Below are 23606 nucleotides of genomic sequence, written 5' to 3'. Positions count from 1 at the left end.
TATAAACTAAAAGGGGAAAACTCTGAGAATATTGTTGTGAATTAGCCAAGCTTATCCACTAGCAGTCAACATGATGCTTTCTATCTTTTTAAACTGGTTTCGTTTGAGTTTTTCTTTTAAACAAAAGTATGTGTATGCAAACAAGTACACTCCTCATGAGTGGAAAGAGTTAAAGAGCTCTAAAAATATCATTCAATTAAATATTTTGTCCTGTTATTTTAGCCTTTACATAGGGATCTATTCACAACTGGGGCAAATTGTCACAAGGTGGAAAAATGCCCAACTAGCATATCCACAAATATCAATCTGACTCAACTCAGAACACATTAAACCCAAGCTGAATTGCAATGGAAGATGTAGCAACTTAATTATTCATGTATAGTAGTTGAGTTGAATGCTTGAACCCTACACTTAAACTCAACCAGCACCTCAGAAGGAGGTGATTTGACCTATAACGAAATTAAACACAATAAGATTAACACAACTGACAGCCAACTGAAGTGCAAATTTAACTTAAAAATTGGCATGGCAGACTTGACCATCGACTTGCATGACCAGCTCAACAAGCAACTTGGCAGTGCTCAACTCCCATGAGGAGCAACTTGACTTTTGATGTCAAAAGCTGTCAAGGTTTATCAATCAAGATACATTTGTAGCTCAACTGACAACTTGAAATGAAACAAACAGACTTGTGGTCTTTATTATGTTTTTGTTAAACATGAATTACCTAAAATCAATTGCAAAAAATATTTCTGCATGATGCATTAATACATATAGACAAAAAATGGGGATAGAAATAGCCACAAGATTTATTCAGAAAATAAATCTCTACTCTACTACGTGCTGATGTTCTACAATTAATGTTTGTACTCCAAGGAGTAAAAGCCCCGCCTCTACCCATAATCCTCTTCCCATTTTCTGTCAAATCCTGCTGCAGCTGTGACTAAAAAATATAAAATTCAAACTTCACAAGTACGTGAAAAATTATATAGTTATACAGCTTAGATATACAGATGACTGAATTCTAACCAGTTCAAGGTATTAGTATGGATTTACTCGGATGAAGATAACTATAGCCATGCTGCTTTTGTGATTATAGCGTCAGCGCTTTCTTTTAGTGAAACATCTGCTACAAAACCTGTTGCTGACTACACCCGATTTAAGTCTAAGACTTAAAACATGACTACTAAACATGAAGATTGTCGCTTTGCCATTTTTCTTCTACAAGTTCCATCAAGCCCACGACTTGAAGGCTTACGTTGTCTATGTGATGTGGATCCCTGATAATTCAAGAAAATGGATGTAGATACAGTGAAGGATAACATTATTTGATCCCCTGCTGATTTTGTACGTTTGCCCACTGACAAAGGCATAGCCAGTCTATAATTTTAATGGTAGTTTTATTTAACAGTGAGAGACAGAACAACAACAACAAAAATCTAGACTAACGCATTTCAAATTTCAAGTTATAAATTAAACAAGCTTATCCCAAGACTAAAAATAATAACACTTTAATAGTAAATCATAAAAGGTTTTACTTCATTGACTAGGTGGTGACCAATTTATTCTAATAAGGATCCTTATAAAAGCAATTATTTGTCATGAGGTAAAGATATTATGAATTAGGCCAGTTAAAGCAGAAAAGTAAACCAGTAGATTTTAGCTTTTAGCCAATAAGATGGTTGCATATCATTAAATAAGAGTAGAATATGAAAAGGTTTTCCCCAGAATCTAGCCATTTACCCTGTGGTTGACATAAAAACCCTGATTGTTCCCAGGTCTGAATCTGTACCAAGCTACCTATATCCATGCAGCATATACACACTGTTTATATTAATATTATATAGTTGGTACTATAATTATAATTTTAGCATGCAACATATATTTATTCTTTTAGTTATTTCATACTGTGAATAGATCAGTAGATCACCTCATGATCATAATCATTGTCATAAAATTCCAAACCAGAAACTCCAGAGTTTGGTAAAAGCTGGCTATTATCTAATCATATCTCTCCTTTGCATTCTTGGTAACATCGTTGGATTCTATGAAAGACAAAACTCACCAATGGCAGTAGACTAATCAGATCTAACAGTTGTTTAACTCCTGTGGTACAAAGCAGATGCATGCCCTTAACTGAATTCTCAGGGGAGACAAGAAAAAGCTTTCTTTTGAAATATGATCAACCTGTCACACAATAAAAGTGCAGACAACACTATGATCTGCTATAATGGTTCAAGATTGTCTAACCCTGTGTTTAGAAGCCCAGGGCTATATTTAATGTGGCCTACTAAGACATTTATTAGAGATGAAATAAAAACAGGCCAGGGGGAATTCAGGGCTTTTCCCAAATCAAAGAAATGTCAACACATTGCACAAAATGATCATGGTGTTATTGGGTACAACTTCCAATGCACTCTTTAAAACTTAAAAAACATGTATAACTCACTAATATTCTAAATATTATCTTCTTCTTCTAGAATGTGTGATGAACAGCCAGGAATGGACGCTAAGTCGCTCTATACCTGAAATAAGAGTGGTGAGTACTTTTCCTATACTCTCATTTAAGGACCCTCATCATCATTATTTTTGCGAAAGCAATATCATGGCATTCATACAAATATCAGATTTGATGACTTGGGTAACTGTGTTGCTTATATTGTCACTGAAATGCCATTGGAATGGTCCAAGAGGTTTTAACTGTGCTTCTATTGAAAACATTTGTTATTTTATAAGTATTATGATTGCACTGCAAATCAGTTTGTTAATACATATACCTAGAGTTATATTTTTGGCTTTTTTTTAAAAAATCCAGTGCAGGTCCTGTTTAAGGGCCATATGAGAAAGACAAACTAAAACATGGATGGTACTTGAAGTATCTTCTAGTAGTAAATATGCTTTTATGTTTAAAGTAATGTTTACTACTTTTTTAAGAATGAACAAAAAAAATAATGTAAAAGTAAAGTTTTACAAGAAGTTCTCTGTGGGCTACACAATCCAAAGAGTTTCTAATCATGTGCAGAAAATTATTTTGCTTTCTTTAAAATTAATGAGATTTTGTCAATATCTGGGACAAAAAAGTGTAATATCAGATCAAGAGAAAATAACTTAACAATACAATGTTATGTTTGTCTTTCTTTGACAACTAATACTGGTATATCTGTCCAGTAAAAATCGTACTGCAATACAATTATAGTATTTTTTACATACTATGCCAAGAAAACTGCTCTTTAATACTTATGTTATAATAATTTGTCATATATGACTTTGTGACCTACAATATAACTGCATTTATTGTACAATTATTTTAACTACTACCCAGTGATTATTGAAACCGAAGTATAAATATGCTGTAGGTTAAAGCATGATCAAAGCCTGATATGTATTTTTTAGCATGTGGGTAAAATTCCGTTTCAATCTGCTCTGCAGGAGGGGATTAGCCAAATTCGTCAATGTATTCATTTATTCTGGTCAATTTACACAGTTTATTGGTAACCAAACACTTTGTCTGTCTGAGTTGTCTGGATCATTTTTAGCATTAGGAACCAGTTTCAGATATTTTCCAGTTGCTAGAGGTCACAATGTCTTTGACGACTGTTCGTAATCGTCTATGTTTTAAAGAAAATTGGACTCTGGCATTTGTACTATATTACTTTTGGGCTATGCAGTCTTGGCAAACTTCTAGTCATATAATTAATTTTTATTATCTATCCTTCGGGACTCCAAGTTATGTTATTTAGAACTGAAGGTAATTGCTTTACTTTCTGTTAACATTATTTATAATATTAAATAGCAAATGACCCATTTGTTTTTTTAGTGAAAGAATACTCCAAAAACAATCACGAGAGCTATTGTGTTCTAACCAATAACTGCTTTGATAGCTCAGTGTCTAGAGCTTTAGGTTTTTGTAGAATTCTAAAAGTTTTGTCTTTTTAGGGAGTTGTGGGGAACGTTAAAAGTGCAAAGTCGGCCCTTGTGCATCGGTTCATCACAGGTTCCTACCAGGCCCTAGAAGCACCTGAAAGTAAGTTCTTGATATTTTTTTTTATAACTGACTTTTTACTTAAGCAAGGCATCTCAATATAACTTTTATAAGTGTTAATGAAAACTCAATGATTTTTGCCATTTACATCAATCACATCTTTATTACAGAGTTAACTTGAAGATATACAGTACATTGTAAATTAAAATTTTCTGATAATAGGCAGGGTTTTTTTTTTTTATACACAAAACAAGTACTTTCTAGTTCTTTCATTTCCTGGTTTCCTTTTAAGAAAACACCCACTCACTCCCATGGGTTCTTTTCGTACTGTTGTTTAATGTGATGAAATGGATTATGCTTTGTTAGCAGGAGGACAAATTTTCTTTTACAAAAAAAAAACTGTATTAACATAAAAAATGAATTGAACCACAGACATTTGGGCCATCTAAAATGCTTATTTTCCTAATTATTGCTTTAATTGTTTTTTGGCCCTTGGCTTTCCCTTATGTTCTGAATGGCCAAATGATGATCCCATGCATATTTAAAATCTGATACTGTATTAACCACTTCTGCTAGAAGGCTATTCCTTACATTCAATGGACTCTAGGCATTAAAGCTAACAATCTGGGTGCAGTTTAACATTATATATATATATATAGTTCTACTTCTAATGCCTGCCTATACACAGCATAGCATTTTCCACAGCTCTGGTACATTGCCTGCCTGCCCAAAGTCATAAATCCCATTTCCAGTAAAGCTCTAGTTACTTTGCAAGACTTCTCTTTAATATGTTGAGGAGACCAGTTTCATAATGCGTTTTGTTATCTGAGTAAAGTGTACGAATAAGTACAAATTTTTACTTAATAATCACGATTTTCTGCCAGGGAAACTATCCAAGCTTCCCAGTTTAAGTACAGGAAAGGATAATGCATACATTTTAATTTTCTAGCATGGTCTTGACAGGACTGCAAGCTATGTTTATGTGCTTGAGGCACTGAGAGATCAAGAGACTTATTCAAGGTCACTAAGAGCTTAGTACAGATCATCAAATCCAGCTTCTGAGCTTCAGTCACTGTCACACTTTTCACAGTCAGTCCATTTGCTCACTCAACCACTTTTTATGCTTGTTTGCCAGTTTATAGACAAAACTGCTATTAATTAAAATAATCACAGCCACCCAGTGAAATATAAAAGCCAACAGCTCTGTCACAGGTATTAAAAAGCAACAAAACCATTTTAGGACAAAGTCATTTAGATAAGGAGTAATATTTATTTTATTAAATTAGGCTTACCTTTGGGAGAAGCTGCAGGTCCAATCAGTGGCGGGAAAGTAGAACCATTGAAACACTGACTGGCAGTGAGTATACCACGTGGACACAGACAGTAGGAGATGTGTTAAGCTGAATGGGAAAGATGCAAATGCTTCTGCAGAATCCCTCCATGCATTTGCAAGGGGGCCACAAAAAAGTTCAAAGGGACCAGTTAGCTCTCATATGCATTAACATTGTAGTGTCATTCCTTTATCAACGCTATCTTCCATATCCTTCTATCAAGTGAATCACTCATGGCATAGGGTGATTAAATATTTTACACTTTTGTATTCTATTTGATCTCCTTTTTTACCTTCATCAGTTTTCATGAACTCCCTATCCACTATTAAGTAGGTAGTGTTTTTTTCACTTTTTCCTTCCTTTTCAGTTTTTTATTGTTTTTCTTCCATGTTTGTAAACCTTTCATCAGGTAGTTGAAGATCACAGTGAAATCAAAACCTTTGATCTCACAGTGTGCACAAACACCAATCTCTATAATGATTCTCAATCTTCAGGTAAAATGTACCACACAGAACAGCCCAGTGGAAAATGTCAGGGTAATCCTATGAAAGAAAGTAGGTTTATATGATACCCCTTATCAACTTAAATATCATATAGTATGAATTGACTAAAAGAGTGGTGCCCAAACAAATAAGAAGCCATGTCAGTCTTTCTGTATAAAGCTGTCAACAATGTCATGTCTTCTTGCAAAGTCTCCTTCACTCTTTGCTCTAATTATATAGTGATTATGACAAGCACTCACTTGACTGTATTAAATGTACATTAACTACATGGACTTTCTACAGATGACCCATGTGAATGTAAAGACTTATTTTTAATAATTAGCCAGGTACAGTGTATGAATTAGAATCAGAAAAACACAAAGCAGTTAAGAAAATAACGCTGTATCTTTATACAAATCCAACTGAAATCACTTATCAAGGTCATTGTGATAATGTCAAACAAATGTGCAGATAATAGTAAAAATATTGCAAATACTGCAGTAAATTGCAGATAAACAAATATATAATTTTATTAATACTTTTATGAGCTGTATTGCATTTAACAACATAAAGTGAGTAAGGAGTAGATATCTTATGGAAATTTAAATATTTACGATGTCATTATGAGAACAATATATTTAATCTTATTTAATATTTTTTTTTTCTGAAGCACACAAAAAGCAAGATTAATAACTTATGTTTAACAGGGACAGAAACCCAATAATAATATAAAGTAAAACAGTTACATTTTAATGTGAAAAACAAAACTGCCCTGACTTATCAAGGCAGGGACTCCACTAGACCTCTGAAGGTGTGTTGTGGTATCTGATACCAAGATGTTAGATCATGTAAGGTGGAGCCTCTATGGATCGAACTTGTTTGTCCAGCACATCCCACAGATGCTCGAATGAGATCTGGGGAATTTGGAGGCCAAGGCAACACCTTGAACACGTAATTGTGTTCCTCAAAGCATCCCTGAACCATTTTCGCATCCGGGTGCCATACACCCGGCCATCCACACGATGTAAAAGAAAATGTGAGTCATCAGACCAGGCCATCTCCTTCCATTGGTCCGTGGTCCAGTTCTTATGCTCACGTGCCCATTGTAGGTGCTTTTGGAAATGGACAGGGGTCAGCATTGGCACCCAGACTGGTCTGCAGCTATGCAGTCCCATACACAACAAACTGCGATGCACTGTGTGTTCTGACACCTTTCTATCAGAACCAGCAAAAACTCCCACAGAAACACTCCAAAATCTTGTGGAAAGCCTTCCCTGAAAAGCGGAGGCTGTTGTAGCAGCAAAAGGGGGACCAACTATATATAAATGTCTATGTATTTAGAATGGGATGTCATAAAAGTTGGTGTAATGGTCGGGTGTCCCAATACCATAATAGTGCCTCTCAACCCAAAAGTATTAAAAAATAAATAATAATATTTTAATTCAAAATGAATGTGGGATATTACTGTAGTAGGTGGTTTAGCTGAACGTAAATTGGGTTTTTGTTCCGCAGTGGTATCTGTTCTGTTGATGAAGTACAATGCAATACTGCGACCCTCCTTACCCCAAAAAACAATGTATGTGAAACACAATAATGGGGAATTAGTTTTAATTGCAGTGAAACATTACAGGGCCGATGGTTCCAATGTGATGCTTAGTGATGTTTAACTGGAACCTTTAAATAACAGGTAGTCCCTTACACATTTTACTGACCTTTTAAGGAGACACCCTGGAAAGTTTACGTGTAGTTACAGGAACCTGTAACAGAATTAAAGGTTTAAATCAAAGGTCTTTGATGTTTTGTTGAAAAATTAGCTACAGAAGCTGAAAGCGTCACAGAATTTTATATTTATTTTCTGTGCATATGAATGCCTTTGAAAGTTGTTTTGACAGTGTTGTTTTTAGTGCTCTGATCTGACAGAAACTGTGCGTCTTACTGTGGCTACAAGAGTGCAAACTCGCATTGAACTTAATTCGCTACAAAACTAACCTGGCATATCTAGTTTGGAAAGAAAAAACTTGGCCCGTTTCCCAACATTTGAAATGGCCAAAGAGAGCTCCTTTGGTTTTAGGGGTTGTGGTTAGATGTGTGGCGAGGGGTTCTGGCTGTATCAAGCCTTTTATGTGACCTATTTGTAGTTATTTTTTATCAAAATAAGACATATTGTTGAGATTACATAAAAAAGTGAAGGACAACAGCACAATACATTACTCCCAATGTACCCTGTTTACATGGTTTAACCTATAAACCATTTTTCCTTGCTGTTTCTTCACACATTATTGTGTTTTATCGGACTGTAGAACACCTTGATACGTTCATAAACATTCAGAGCTTATAGAACATCGTCATAGGAAATAGGGACACCCATAAGGAACACTTAAGAGGTATGAAAAAAGTTAGTTAAGTATTATTTTTGTAACATATAGAACTGCTATTAATATATAAAAAAACATAGGTAAAAGACAGGGTAATTTAAGTGTAATGTGTTTGCATTGTTACAAAAGACTATTTCCACTGATTTTATATATAAATTGCTACTTTATAAGCAAGTATTTCCACGGTCCTGGAGAAACCATTGTTAGAATAAAAGCCCTTTAGGATAGGATTTTTTCTCATTGTTTGCGTCCTAATCAGAAGCAGTCATTCCCTTGTTCGGCTATAATGTTTGCATTTCTATAAGGGGTAATGTATGCATTTCTCTTTTGTTAAGTTTTATGTATAAATATATACATGTGCACGTTGTAACAATCAGAGTTAAGACCTGAATATGTGGATTTAGAAATGTGAACAATAATGGAGCCTGGGCATGGGGAGCTTTCCCTGGCACATTACTCTAACCTGATTTGAAACAAAGAGGATTGTAAAATTTGGAGTCACATATCTCCTGATTATTTCCGGCAACTATAAAAAAAGAAATTTCTCTCTCTATTTTTTAAAATACCGTGTATGTATATATATATATATATATATGTATATATAATTATTTCTCTTACACTGTTGTCAGTTTATGGTATAAAAGAAACACACACTTTACTCTCCTGCTTTCCTTCAGGTTTTCCTACTCCCCAACCACAATGAACAGTCCATTTCAAATCTAGCAAGCCCATCAGCACGAAATATTCACTCATACTGTAAAACTTCACGGTGCAATTATTTCTAAACACTGCACCTGTCACAAAACTAGCATGAAAATCTGTCTTCAATTCCTCGTCTGCACAACACAAGTGCATCTGTAACACAGAACAAAGACTGTCAAATCTCCTAACGCCTCCAGTGGGAGCTGTCCCTCCAGCTTAGTGCTGAAACCTCTGAACAGATTTATCATTGTTTCACGTGAATTTAATGCTGAATTTCTTATGTGAAAAGAAATTAAGTTATAACATTTTGCTATTATATCAGCTGAGTTTTTTTTATAGAAAACATTTGTTTTTGCTTATTTCGTAAGAACTTGTGTTTACTGCAGGGAGAAAAAGAATATAGAATTCACGTTACGTTGGGAGAGGAACTCGTGGGGTTAACTAAATAGTATCTTTAATATTGGTTATAACTTTACTTTCTTTACAGTACCTATTTGTAGCTGAAACACTGCTGATGCTAGAGTTACTCTTGTTTAAGCTTGAATTTTTGGATGATTTTAATCCATTGTAAATAAATAGCACAAACCTAAATCAAATGAAATCAGTGTGTTCATGTTAACTCTGACGTCTCACTGCAATTGACTAGTATGCTTTGAGCTGGCGGTAGAAGTTTTCAGTATTTCAGTAATCGGTCATTCGAATTTTAAAGCAGGATAAAATGGGCCGAATATTTCTTATCTGCTCTTAAATTCTGTGTTTCTATAGAATACTGCATTTTTTCCCCTTTATAATTGATACAGTTGCAAAAAGATTACATTTCCAAAAGATAGAAAAAAAACATGATGAATCAGTACTTATCTAGACCTGTGTTGAGCCTCATGTCTAACGTAATTCACTTAAATTAAAGTAGACCTCTTTCCAAGAGCTTACAAAGGTTACACATTCTACAACACTTCACTTGACCCAAAATCTTGCAAGTCTGGAGGTCCCCACTCATCCGCATCTCATTTTCTTCCTTTATGGCTTCTTTTTTTTTTTTTGTTAGTTTCCATGGTTACCGAACACTGGATGCGATATGACAACATCCCTTCTTAGTCTCTGGGTTCAGTAACCATGGAGATAAGGAAGTCCTCTGAAGTTGGGAGGTAACCAGTCATGGATGGAAGGACACAAAAGGATGAAGTCACCACAAGCTGGCTATGGCAAGGGAGGGAGCTATAATACAGACATACAATTACTTTTAAAATCCATTTTCAACACCGCAGCTTTGTGACAGACTATTCCAGATGTAAACATGAATCTATGAAAGAAGATGCATTGTTATGACCTTTGTATTAGGTTTGCTTTTTAAATCTGTGTCATTAAACATTGTGTGTCATTAAATATACTTTCCCATCCCCTGATTTATTCAATCCACTTTGCCGTATGTAGTTCAGTAATATCGACTAAAGATCACAATAAGATGTGGTGTTGTTTAAAAGAAGAATTGACCCAATAAAAACAAATCTTCATAATGTTAGATATATTATTATAAAAACAATGCAATCACTACACATATATATGTATTTTTGTAATAGCTTCAAAAATAACCTAATTTTATATAAATTTAGCCAAACCAGTCCTTCTTCAAAGTGTATGCTGGTTGCGGCATTCAGGTTATTTTGGTGCAGATGTGGTATTATCACCATTGCAATGATTGAACCATTGCATTGGTTACTATGGTAATAACACCAAAATAGACAGGCTTTACACGGTGCAAATAACCGTATCATGATTTTACCCAGAACATAATCAAACTTTAGCCTATGAAGGTAAATCTCTCAATGAGTTATTTTTTTATATATAAAAGATTATCCTCATGGTTACTTAATGGTTAATAACATGACAGATCTGTCTCTTAAATACCAAACATTTTTTACACTGCACTGTAGATTAGCATTCATCAGCAAACCATGCATCTCTGGAGATCTTCTCTGAAGACATCTTTTAAATGGACCATTGCTCTTAAAAGTGTCTTTGGTAAAATAGAACTAAATACATTTTCATATTTAGCCAGGTTCTCCAGAGAAGCCCCTCTATGGTTAAAGGGGCATATCCAACCAAACTTTCAAGAGATATACTTCTTAAGTCTTAAGCAATCATTGAAACAAAAATGACCCCCAACCATCCCATTCAATATTACCCATCTACTGGCATCCAGAACCAATCATAATCCACAATTGGTTTGAAAGCAGGCACAAGCAAAGGTCTGTAGGAAGGATTGCTGCAATCATAGTGTGCTTATGGCACTAGAAACCCTAGGGCTAGCCCTAACTCTGTGTTGTGTTTTGAAGGAATTAACAATGATTAAATGTACAAAATGTTATTATATAAATAAATGTTATGCTTCCGTTTGTACTAACTATGGTTTAGGTATCTGAATTAGCGGCCGCTAATATTTGCATGTATGGCTCTTACAGTTTCTCAGCATGCAGCTACGAGTATCCATTCTGCGGGCCACAAACTAAAAGACAGAATATAACATTAGGGCAATGTTAAAGATAAATTTGCAGCGCCAATGGCCATCAGGCCTTTGCCTAGTTTGTCAGCTGGCCAGTAAAGGCCTAATTTAAATGATCTTTAATTTAGATGATATTATAAACAAGAACAGTGCGAGGGATTCGATTTTCTGTAAATATGAATGTGATGAATGTGTCAGGTAGTTATTTATCGTGTTTGCTACTTAACCTTCAGTAAGTGTTCTCCAATCCACAATATCACATCAGATTCATTCGGTTTTTGCTGAGAACCCTATTAGTTAGAAACATAAAATACACAAAGCAGGACAGGGGTTATGTGTGAGTCTAGTGTAAAGTGATAACATTTGTGGAGTCACCATAGAATCCAAGTGTTTCTGTTCCACTTTCAATACTTTGCATCACAATTTTTCAGTGTATGCAGCTTGTATTCTGAAATTCATATAACTAACAGGAAAAAATATGAGAGCATTTAAAAAGTAATAATTTGTACCATTTACTAAAATGAGGCTTTGCTGTTATTAAGGTAATTCTGTACTTACCTTTTTACAAATCGCTTCTGTAATTCTAGACTAGACTAGACTAGATGCCCTGATATTTAAAGTAAAGGTCTACTGATTGAGCCTTTGACCCCTGGTTTTAAGCCCTGGAATTAACCCCCGGTCTGCCCTTCAGCAGGGCCAAGAAGATCTTCCTATCCAGCCTTCCTATTTCTACTGCTTATTGATTTCTCCCTTATGCTCGTGTCTCTACATATGAGATATGACATCATAACCCAGCACTCTATTTCTCTCAGCAAGGCAGAGCACAAGAGTGTAAGGGACAGCAGGAGGTCTGCATGTCCCTTCATAAGGACAAATGGCCTCTGCAATCTTCCTTACTCCAGGCCCCACAAACCATGAAGGCAGTCCTAACTCTCCCCAAGGTGAAATGTATTTCAAAATGTAACCTGTTTTAAATATTTGCAATGTTGTATAATTTATCTACCACAATTATTGTCAATGTGAACTCAACTCCCCAAAAATCATTTGACTGAATAAAAGTTAAACTAATATTATTAACACATAATATGCTAAAAAATACATATTAAAGATAGTTGCCCACTGTTTTTTTTTGGGGGGGGGGTTAAAAAAACAGATCACATTGTGACCCAAAATTATACCACATCCAAATTCTATTCTGATTATTAGTATTCTACAATATGTATATATATATAAATGCATTGTTGTACATTTCTGTATAATATCCCATTGTACAGCGCTACAAAATATGTATTATATAGAGCTATATAAAACAATAACTTATAATAATAATAATAAGAAGAATAAGAATTTCTGTATAGTGACAGGTGTTCAGTGCTTACTTCAGCATGAACCACCATTCCCATAGTATACACATTATACGTCTTTCTTTCCTTACATTGAGTTGATTTTAATCCCTGAGAAAATCACCAATGCTCCCATATGAAAAAATTGATGTAAAAAGCAATGATGCATTTCATCTCTGTTAATTAATCTTTAAGATTTAATATTAATAATATCGTAATATAATATTATATATATATATATATATATATTAAAATGTGTATCTAGGATACAAAGGATTGTCTTGTGATACATCTAGCTTCTGCATGAAATCAAGCCTATCATACCTGCCTTGATTTGACCTTGTGTTCTTTATTTAAGTCTAGCTTTAATTAGAAGCTTAACTCTGAAAGCGCTAATGTGAGATTGCAAGTTTTTTAAAGTTCCACAGCACATCTTGCTTAGTTGTATGGCTGTTCTACTACGTGCATAATCACATTGCAAGGTTTCTTTCTCAGCCAGCGCCTAAGGGCAAGTCATTAACAGATTCTGTCTGAATGAAGGCAGATGGAAGTAGCACATCCTAAGTGTCTTGTTTATACTATCTACAAAAGAGGGCAAAGAAAGTAAAAATAAAACCTGAAGAAAATGAGATGTGCAATCTAGATTACACTTTGCAAGGCGTGAGTTGATAACATCAAGGCGTGCTTAAAAAGCTCCATGTTTTCTAGGAATTGGGACATTATTTGCATAGTTTATTGAAAGACTCCATTATTCAACATTTACAGACCCATAAAACCCTTTTATTATTCCATTATCCAGGTGCTCAGTTTAAGAAAGAGATCAGTGTGGAAGGGCAGGGCTATCTCCTGTTGATCCGTGAAGAAGCAGGGGCTCCAGATGCCAAGGTATATATTATATATAATGACCCCAGTGCTGCTATGCCTCAGTACATATTCTTCCAGTATACATTTTGTTAAAGAAAAAAAAATACACATTTTTTTGCAATATATTTGATACTATAAACATTCAACTTTTCTGCTTTTTGCAAATGTTCACAGGGAAGATGTCAGATGCTCGTGCGATAAGAAGGAACAATTGTGTTGCATTTTATCTTTCTTTCTTTAAAAATGCAATGTGTTCTGTTGTAGTGTGCCATTAAAGTATTAATGTCAGCCCCCATATGTCCATTTGCAAATTGTACAATATACTGTAGATCTGCATGATAGATAATAGATAGATGTATTACTCATGTGAAAATCATAGATAAAATAGAGAAAACATTAGTAAATCTTTTTTTTTTCTCTCTGAAGTCCAGAAAGCTTTTATGACATGTCGGCCCAATTAAAGGCATCAGCTTCCACGTCAGACTCCTTCTTCTCTAGGGCCGATACAGTTATATCCATTTTCTTTTTCCAGTTACAATAAAAAAAAACCACAAACGAGCGGCCAGCCGCTGAACACAATGGTTTTATGGATTAAATCCTTCGAAAAGTATTTAATAGTTAGACATAGACACACGGTAGCCAAATGATTCCCAGTGGAAAGCTAGGATGGTAGACAGCAGTGCCTCTTATTCCCTGACAGATTGCTTATTGATTTAACCTTTTAGTTCGCAAACTGGGTGGATGCCGTCATCTTTGTGTTCAGCCTGGAGAATGAGGCAAGCTTTCAAGATATATTTCAGTACTATGCTCTCTTGGCCAACTATCGCAGTGTCTGTGACATTGCTGTGGCACTGGTGGGAACTCAGGGTAAGCTTTTTTATTTATATTAATTATCAGTCACTATAAATGATCTGTTTAAAGTGTACTTGCCTTGTAGACTTGTCGTCAATATTCTATACAGAGCAAACCCACCAATAAAAGGTGCTTGAGTATCAGTACATATACATATATATATATATACATACCGGTATATATATAAAATCAAAGGTTTTCTGTGACATAAAATATTCTGCCTTGACACTTTGCTTGATCTTGTAAATGATTGTCTATTGTGAGATCACGAATTGTGAATTTTGAAATGTGTTTTCCTCCTCGATATGCTCATTATCACATTTTGTTAAAGTCAAAGATTACAAGTGATAAATAGTTAGTTGCCAGCAACAGTAGTCTTGGCCAGAAAAATGTATTTTGTAATGATAAAAATGTAAATTTATGTCAATAAAAAAACAAAACATTCTCATCATTGGGGACAAAACTTTTTTTGCTGGTTTTTGTAACGTTTCTGACCTTTTTTGCTGCTAACTCTATGTAACTCAGCAAAGTAACAGGAAACAAAGGTGTCTTCATTAAATAAGCGAGTTGTCAGTGATGGGTTAACTAGACTGACATGATTCAACTAAGGCTGAATGCACTTGCATGTTACAACTTCCAAGGCAACTTAGTTAGTTGGGGGTTGAGGGGTTAGTTGGGGGTCTTGGTGACTGCTGTCTTTATTGCTTTGTTTTTCACGTAAACCTTTTCTATATTAATTGTGAAGATTGGATGAGGGATGGGAAACTCTCATTTCACTTGTTTCAGCTCACAAGCAACTCATGGGTAAATAATCTCTTAAATTACTGCAGTTGAGTTCACTGCAAGTTGAGCTGGCAGTAGTGAATATATAAGTTTACTACTGCAAATTTGCATTGGGCTGCCAACATGCATCAACTTGACCTTCATTAAGTAGACCCAACATAGCCAGAGCTTAAAAAAACCTACTGCTGGTGCAGAATTTTTAACTATTTTATTCTTTTTTGACTGTACATCTCTCCTGAATCCCATAAAAGAAAAAGTGACATAAGTTTTACGGAAAATAACAGCAAACCACAGAATGGAAAGGTTTTAACAAGCTGCACTTTCACCTTTTTACTGTATTATAATTTAATTTCAAACATACATGGCATAAATTGGCTCTATTTTTTTTTATTTATTTTTTTTAGATAAAATTAGCGCTAATAACAAAAGGGTGGTAGAAGATGTTCGGGCTAGAGGTCTATGCAATGACATGAAGCGATGTATGTACTATGAAACCTGCGCAACCTATGGACTCAACGTGGACCGTGTGTTTAATGAAGGTAAGCATCCATAAATTGTAGCTTCAAACACCCCAATTATTTTAATTAAATTGGTTGTTAAGTGACCGTTTTTGCGTGACGTGTCTGACCCGTCAATGGACGTTAAAGGGTTACTGATTACTGGCGATTTTTGCCGAAACTGATGTTGGCAACTCACTAACTTCATTATGCGTTACAAAGGCCTAACCTCTGCACATTTATCGCACAAGAAGGGCCAAGCAGGACCTGCCTAATGCATAGTTTAATCGTCAGGTGACTCAACATGTTTTCCTGATTTAACTATACAGGCATACCCCACATTAACGTATACAATGAGTTCAGATCATGTATGTAAAATGAAAATGTACTTAAAGTGAAGCAGCACCTTTTTCCACTTATCAATGCATGAACTGCACTGTAATTGTCTCGTCATTTACACCACAAAACGCTCAAAAGACGTATGAACTGACGTGCTGGCGTCATGCTGTTATGTGTCCTTTCTCGAGAAGCGAGTGCACATGAACAGGGAAACTATGTAAGTATGTCCTACCTTGCGAGTGTCCATAAAATTAAGGTCCTTACAGCAGGGTATGCCTGAACGTTATAGATGGCCAACTAAGCTCTTCTAGCAGCAGAAGCTCATTGAGGTTGGTCCTTCAAAATACGTTAAGTCAAGAAGCTGAAACTGCAAAATCGTCCCTTCAGTCAATCATCCCCTTTAAGTAAGGGGCATTGCTAAAGAGTATTTTAAAGTTCACCTGTCATGAAAATGTTACTAAAATACTAAACAGCTTAATGTTTGATTCATTTATAAAACAAAATAAAATTACACGTTCATATATTCTGAAAACAGGATGTAAATGGTTATACATATATACATATATATGTATAATTGCACAGAGCTCTAGCAATTGTGAATCATGGATGACATTCAAAATATGTTTTGTTTTCTTTTTTTCCAGTTGCTCAGAAGACCATTGCTCTGAAAAGGCAGCAGCAGCTACTGTCCTGCAAATCATTGCCGAGCTCCCCCAGCCATTCTGCAGGCTCCACTCCAATATCAGTACAGGTACATGAGCAGCCGTTCAAGGTCAATACACACTATTCAGTTATTGGCTATCCTATGCTTTTAATTATCTAATACACATCCTGCATTTGAAATGATTAATACACACACAGTTATACTTTTTGATACCTTCAATGTATTTAATATACGGTACTTACTATGCGTAAACTTTTCCCAAATCCCACATGAATGTTTCATTTTGTCATTCTGAGAGCATTTTCATATACAATGGTGCCTTTTGACTATAACCAATGCTTGTTGTAGGCCAGCAATGGAGGACCAGCGGGTGACTATTCATCTTCTCTACCGTCCACCCCGAACATAAGTCACAGAGAGCTCCGGAGTGAAGTGTCTATAGGCGTTAGCACTCCTGGCTCCCTTCACCGTAGTGTTAAGCGTCGCACAAGCCTTTTTACAGTAAGTTACTATGAGAACAAGTTTTTGAAAAAGCTCTTTGTTATGACTTCATCCAGAATGCTTTATTCATTGACCAAAGCAGGTATATTTTATTAAGCACTTTTTATATGATGATAGTATAATAACAACAGATACTGAGAAAGAGGACCTCGAACGTGAGAGCTATCATCATTATCTAGAATAGAAGATGCTTGGCGTTTTCTGTTTTCTTTTTTATTACATTTACTTATTTTATTATGACGTACATCACTAAACTAACAGACTGAAGGAATGTTGTTTATCTCGCTATCTATTATTTTAACGTAAACTGTAATATGTTTAAATTCTTCTTAATACATAAAGTATTATGGCTGTTCATTTAATATGTAAGGAAAGCTGAAATACCAGATTGCTTATTTTAATTTGTATTTTAGTAATCTATGAGTGATATCCTGAAATGATTTGCAGGGGGTGCCAAGGCAGGTGCTCCAGCCACATGACCATGCAGTAGTAGAGAAGCAGCTTGCACAGCAGGGGTGTATTTATCTTGACCCACCCCTACACTGAGACCGTAATCATTAAGGATCTCTGTGAGTGTTTGTATGTGTAGGTGTATGGTGTATGAGTGAGCATGTGTGTATGATGTTAGAGTGAGTAGATGTTAGAGTGATTTTACATGGTTAATGTGCATGTGTTTTATTATTGGGGGGATACTGTACCCAGATGCTGCTAACCCTAGGCTCACACTTGATTATTTCAGATCTAGACATTTATGCTTAGTATGTTGCATTACATTTTATTTAAAAATACTAGTAGATTCCATGTTACAAGATTAACATTTTGAAAATTTTAACTATGCAAAAAATTATACAAAATCAACAGTAACACATTGGTATATAATGGGAAGAGGGCTTTGTTCTTCTGAGCTTATGTAGTTGGGGAAGTTTCATTCGATTTCTGACTTTCTGCACTTTAAATTCATGTGACGTTCCTACTGCTCTCCTCCCACCCTTGCTAAGGAAACCGACTTCACCCCCTTAGTCTCCTCCCTGTCTCATAACCTAAATGTCTCTTCCGTACCTTCAATTCCCTTACCTTCCACCTCTTCCACTAACCTTACTACCTCTGACTTTGCCACATACTTCAAAAATAAAATAGAATTTTTCATCTTACCAAGTCTCTTTCATCTACTCTTGTCCCTACTAAAGTTCATATCTTCCACCTCTCCCTCTCTACTGGATCTGTATCATTATTCTTCAAGCATCCTGAAAAAGCCCTCCCTGGACCCGACTGATCTGTCCAGCCACCGTCTCATTCCTCTTCTTCCTCTTGCCTCCAAGCTTCTTGAAATAATTGTTTGCACCCAATTAACTAAGTTTCTTGATTCCAACTCCTTACTTGACCCTCTTCAATTTTTTTTTCTGCTCTCGACATTCCCAAAGTTATTAATGACCTACTCACTTGTAGATCCAAGGGCCGTTACTCTGTGCTAATTCTACTGGACCTTCCTGCTGCTTTCGGCACTGTGGACCACCCTCTTCTCCTTCAAACTTGGTCTCCGTGACACTGCTCTAACCTGGTTCACTGTCTGATTGTACCTTCAGTGTCTGTCTCCAGTAACACTTCCCCTCTCAGTCATTGTACTCCAATGCTCAGTTCTAGGACACCTTCTGTTCTCTCTTTACATTACCTCACTTGGCAAACTAATCTTAGCCTTTTGCCGATGATACTCAGATCTACATATCCTCTCCCAATCTCTCTCCCTCTGTCTTAGATCATGTAACTAACTACCTTGCATCTGTCTCTAACTGGATGTCTGCACATTTCCTAGAACTCAATCTCTCTGACCTCGTCCCTCTCCTGCAATACTCATACTAGTGTGGCTGGTCCTTCCCCTAACAGTGGCACCTTAATAGTGTGAGGTGAAAATTATACTGCTACTACTTTCTACTTCTGTTGAAATGGAAACATGATTATAAAAGACAATGGTGGTAGCTCATATTTACAATAACTTTTAATTACAAAATATGCTTGCGATAATAACTTTAAATGTATTAATAGCTTTTCCATCAAGCAGGTAATTAAATTTGCATGTTAATTGACAAACAAAAAAATCTGTTTGTGCCTCTTGGTTATAATTTCTGGTCCTTTGGTGTGAAGCAATGAATGGGGACAGTAATGTATCTGACGAGCTGCATTTTCCCTACTCTCACGCACTGCTCCCAACAACAGATCAGCCTCAGAGCATGTCTACCACTTTTGCTAATCTTATTTGATGGGGCAACGAGTAAATACAAATTGAATTTGTATGTGTACTCTAAAAACAAACAATTAATCTATTTCCTTTTTACATATTTAATTAAAAATATATATACGACAAGAGTCTACATATAGATAGCCTGCAACAGTGAATTATTTGTCTAATGCAGCAGCAATATAAAGATCAGGGAAGAACGGGACTTTGTATTTGATTGAATGACTGCACTAATTCTGCATATTGCATAGTTTAATTAAAATAATGAAATGTGATTGTTATTAGTGTGGATTATACAAGACCAACAAAGCCTCGTGCAGAAGAACCTGACTGTGGTTTGCACTTCATAATGCCTATTAAAGTTCCAGCTTTAGTGAATAAGTCCATATGACTTTTTATTACTATGGGTATTTTTATGTTTATAATCATATTCTTTATTTGAATACATTCTAATGACTCCCACCTTCATCATTGCATTTATTGTGATGGAAACAACATAAGGCGGTGATAGTAACTTCTTATATATGGTCACAAAGGTCAGCTTTATTTGTTTATTCACTATTCATAATATTTCTTGCAGAACCGCAGGGGAAGTGACATGGAGAAGAGAAGCTTTGATGGTCGAGGGGAGCACATTACCAGTGGCCGAGCTCTGCCAATTAAACAGGTAAGATGGACCGCTTTGCTCATGTGCTGAAAGGATACATTCTACAAAACAATCCATCACTGTAACAGGGCTTGCGAAAGTCGAACTGTGTCTTTTGGATAGTTTTACAATACATTTTCTAGATATAGCCATATTGTGGCTCCTTAGGAAAGCTAAAGATCCTAAATTTTTCTGTCCAGCTCCTGAATTCTACACAGGGTTGTCAATCTGACCTATATTCTGTATTGCCTGTTTGTGGACCAAAATTCACAGAGAAAGATATAGACATGCATATCAGGTATCATTTATTCCTATGCACTAAGCTATGTATTTAACCTGATTTGCCTTTAAATAAATTAGCAATCCGTGGAGTAGGTATATGATTGAAGTGTGTACCGCTTCATTTCAAGTGCTGATTGCCTTTGTTTTTAAAATGTCCTTGCATTTGGTTATAACTAGTCATGGTTTGACATTACCAATGTCATTGATAAATCTAAAAAAGTGGGGTCATACTTTCTTTTTTTCATTTACAGGACTGTAGATGTGTATTTTGTATCTGATTCGAAAGTAGAAAGTAGAGGATTTTTCAGTCCTCATAAATGTTTCTTTTGCAACGCATAAATATATACAAATATGTGAAAGGGGTTAATGTATGCCTGCTGAGTATGGATTAATGTCCCCACTAGAACATGCTAATTCGCTACTATTTGATTAGCTAATGCACTGGCTGCAAATGACAAACACCCACACAGCTACTCTTAAGTGAACACCTTAATTGTTACATTTCCATACTGCAAATAATGTCAGATGTAAGGAGTATGTTAGGGCACAGTGGAGTGCCTTAGTTTATTCTTTCATACAGCAGCTCCCTACTGTTTCCTGTGGGAAGAGTCGCTGCACCGAAAACCCACACACAATTCCTATTGATTCCATCTATAAAGAGATTGGCAAGTTATCATGGCTGGAGCACCAACCCTAAAAGGTCCTTTGCTGAGAGACAGAAGAAATATATGTGGCTGAGGGGGCGAAAGATATTAATATGTGGGAACGAAGAGCAGAAAAAGGAAGAGTAAACAGAAGTAATGATACAGGAGAGGGAAATAAAATATATAAATATTAGAAGGAGATGAGCAGTATTAAAGTTGGGAACTCCACTATATGACCACCACACCTATATGAGCTTGTTGGACATCCCATTCCAAAACTGTGGCCATTAATATTGAGCCCCCATTGAGGCTATTATATCCTCAATGTATCTTTGCCAAATCTGAATGTAGGACAAATGCTCCAAATTTCTTGTTTTTGCCTGATCCAGGCAGGCCTCTTTAAAATCTGTCACTGTTTCCATCTGGGACATGTCATTATCAAATTCAAATCCTGGTTATTCTGCAATATTTATGACATTTCATGTTGACATCTAGTTCATGTAACTAGCATAGTGAACGTGCCATTCAATGTCAGTATCAAATGCAACCACTCAATTCCCTGGGTTCAACATAATGTACAGTAAGTCTTTAGTTGCATATACGTATATTGTTTTTTATGTAACTTGCCAACTAGTAACATTAGGAACTGTTTTAGATAACCGCATCTTCATTTAGATCTCGCCAGGCTGGAGTCAGTAACAAGTTCAGTGGAGGGCCTTAGAATTCCAAAGGCCTACAGATTGTTGATTGAGAATGCAGTGACCGTTCCATGACTGCTAGTAATGCCTTTAATAATCTGATCTTTCTACCAATCTGTGTATAACATAACTATACAATGTTTCGCTATGTGATCTTGGTCAGTCTATGTCTGTAAGATGAAGAATTGTGTTTGGAAACACAGCAGACATTCACATGTAAAATGATTCTTTCAGAGCTTTCTTTTGAAACGTAGCGGCAACTCTCTGAATAAGGAGTGGAAAAAGAAGTATGTTACCCTGACAAGCAATGGAGTACTGCTCTACCACCCCAGCATTAATGTAAGTGCCTGTTCCATGTTCCCTTCGGTTTCTCTGTACTCTACATAATTAATGAACAAAATGTTTGCTTTTATTAGTGATATTAGTGATGTGTGCTTATTTAACCAACATGATTGACTCTTGACAATAGAATCACAAATTTACATATTTTTGACTGACCCACTCTGCAGTTAATAGCTGTGTCTTGCTAAAAAATCCTTTGTTTGAATACAAATATAATGCTCTCTTGTAAGGAGCTGTAAAGTCTGAGCAGTCAAATTTATCCTTCCATCACAAACACACAGTACTACCGATGTGCCCAACCAGTAACTGGTACAGCTGATAATCTAAAACTAGGTTATTTCAAATGTCGAGAGTAGAAGCCTCTGCTGTTTCCAGAATAAAATTGCATTTCCCTTACACATTGATCCAAAAAAATCTAAAACTACATTTGCTTAAAGTTAACGAATATTATAGATACGGTTCAAAGCGAGTCATCAATTTTAGGAAGTTTTAATTTGTTTAGGATTATGCCTCCATAGTTTAGTTCATGTTTTTGAACTTTTAGTTTAAGGTCCATGTATCTATGGAGTGCATGCTGTTATCACGCAAAGATGACATTAATAATATTTCTTTCTGTTTTTAGGATTACCTACACAGTACACATGGAAAGGAGATGGATCTCTTGAGAACCACAGTGAAGGTCCCAGGTAAAAGACCACCCAGAGCTATCTCAGCCTGTGGGCCATCAGCCAGCATTAATGGTCTTCTGAAAGATGTGAGCCCCTCAGTAGCAGATACAACAGTTACCAAGACGCCAACGACAAGTAAGTGGACACTGTTACACAATGAGTACAGTACAATATATATGACAACTTTTGAAAATACTTATTAGATAATTTATGCAACCTGTTTTATGTGGCACTATCGGATTTGTAAACACTTGAGATGGTAGGTGTGGACTTCAAATCTCTCAATAATATTGCATAGATTTATATGTGGCAAAACATGTTAGACACTGCATATTATATTTGCATATACATATACATATATATATATGCACACACACACACACACACACACATATATATATATATATATATATATATATATATATATATATATTTATATATATATATATATATGTAAATCCTTTGTTACAAAGTAAAAAGTAACAAAATGTTGTATAAGCCTAATACATAATTTTGGCTAATTGTCTGAATATTGAAACCACTCAACCTGTTCAATGTAGAATCCATAGAATACACCACTGGGAAGAATTCATAGAATACCTGTATTAAAGCATAGCTTTATTCCTTAGTTGACTGTGTATATAGCCATCATTTTTTATTTAATTTAGCATGCATATTATACATACAGCATCACATAATATGTTGGCACTTAGTAATTAAACAAAAAAACAATATTGACTCTTAGACTGCTACTTCACTTTGTAAAATGACAGTGGCACCTAGTGGCAAAATCAGCACAAGCACTGTGTGTCAGGAGCTCCGTAGATTCCATGGCTGAGTGGCTGCATACAAGCTGATGATCAGTATGCGTAATGCCA

At 35.6% G+C, this 23606-nt stretch overlaps 1 protein-coding gene across 2 annotated transcripts in view; it reads left to right on the top strand.

Annotated features, from left to right (window-relative positions):
* The window catches only part of AGAP2 (ArfGAP with GTPase domain, ankyrin repeat and PH domain 2), a 110429-nt gene that overhangs the window by 75140 nt on the left and 11683 nt on the right, over positions 1–23606 (top strand). For both annotated transcript variants that reach the window (XM_053455777.1, XM_053455776.1), the window contains exons 2-11: positions 2481–2539; positions 3937–4024; positions 13515–13600; positions 14305–14446; positions 15619–15753; positions 16695–16801; positions 17063–17215; positions 20029–20115; positions 21953–22057; positions 22683–22863. In XM_053455777.1, coding sequence (XP_053311752.1) covers positions 2481–2539; positions 3937–4024; positions 13515–13600; positions 14305–14446; positions 15619–15753; positions 16695–16801; positions 17063–17215; positions 20029–20115; positions 21953–22057; positions 22683–22863 — 1143 coding nt within the window. The remainder of the gene's footprint in view (positions 1–2480; positions 2540–3936; positions 4025–13514; positions 13601–14304; positions 14447–15618; positions 15754–16694; positions 16802–17062; positions 17216–20028; positions 20116–21952; positions 22058–22682; positions 22864–23606) is intronic.

The sequence above is a fragment of the Spea bombifrons genome, chromosome 2 (genome assembly GCF_027358695.1).
Source record: "Spea bombifrons isolate aSpeBom1 chromosome 2, aSpeBom1.2.pri, whole genome shotgun sequence".
Classification (NCBI taxonomy): domain Eukaryota; kingdom Metazoa; phylum Chordata; class Amphibia; order Anura; family Pelobatidae; genus Spea; species Spea bombifrons.
This window is presented reverse-complemented; position numbering and strand designations above follow the sequence as displayed.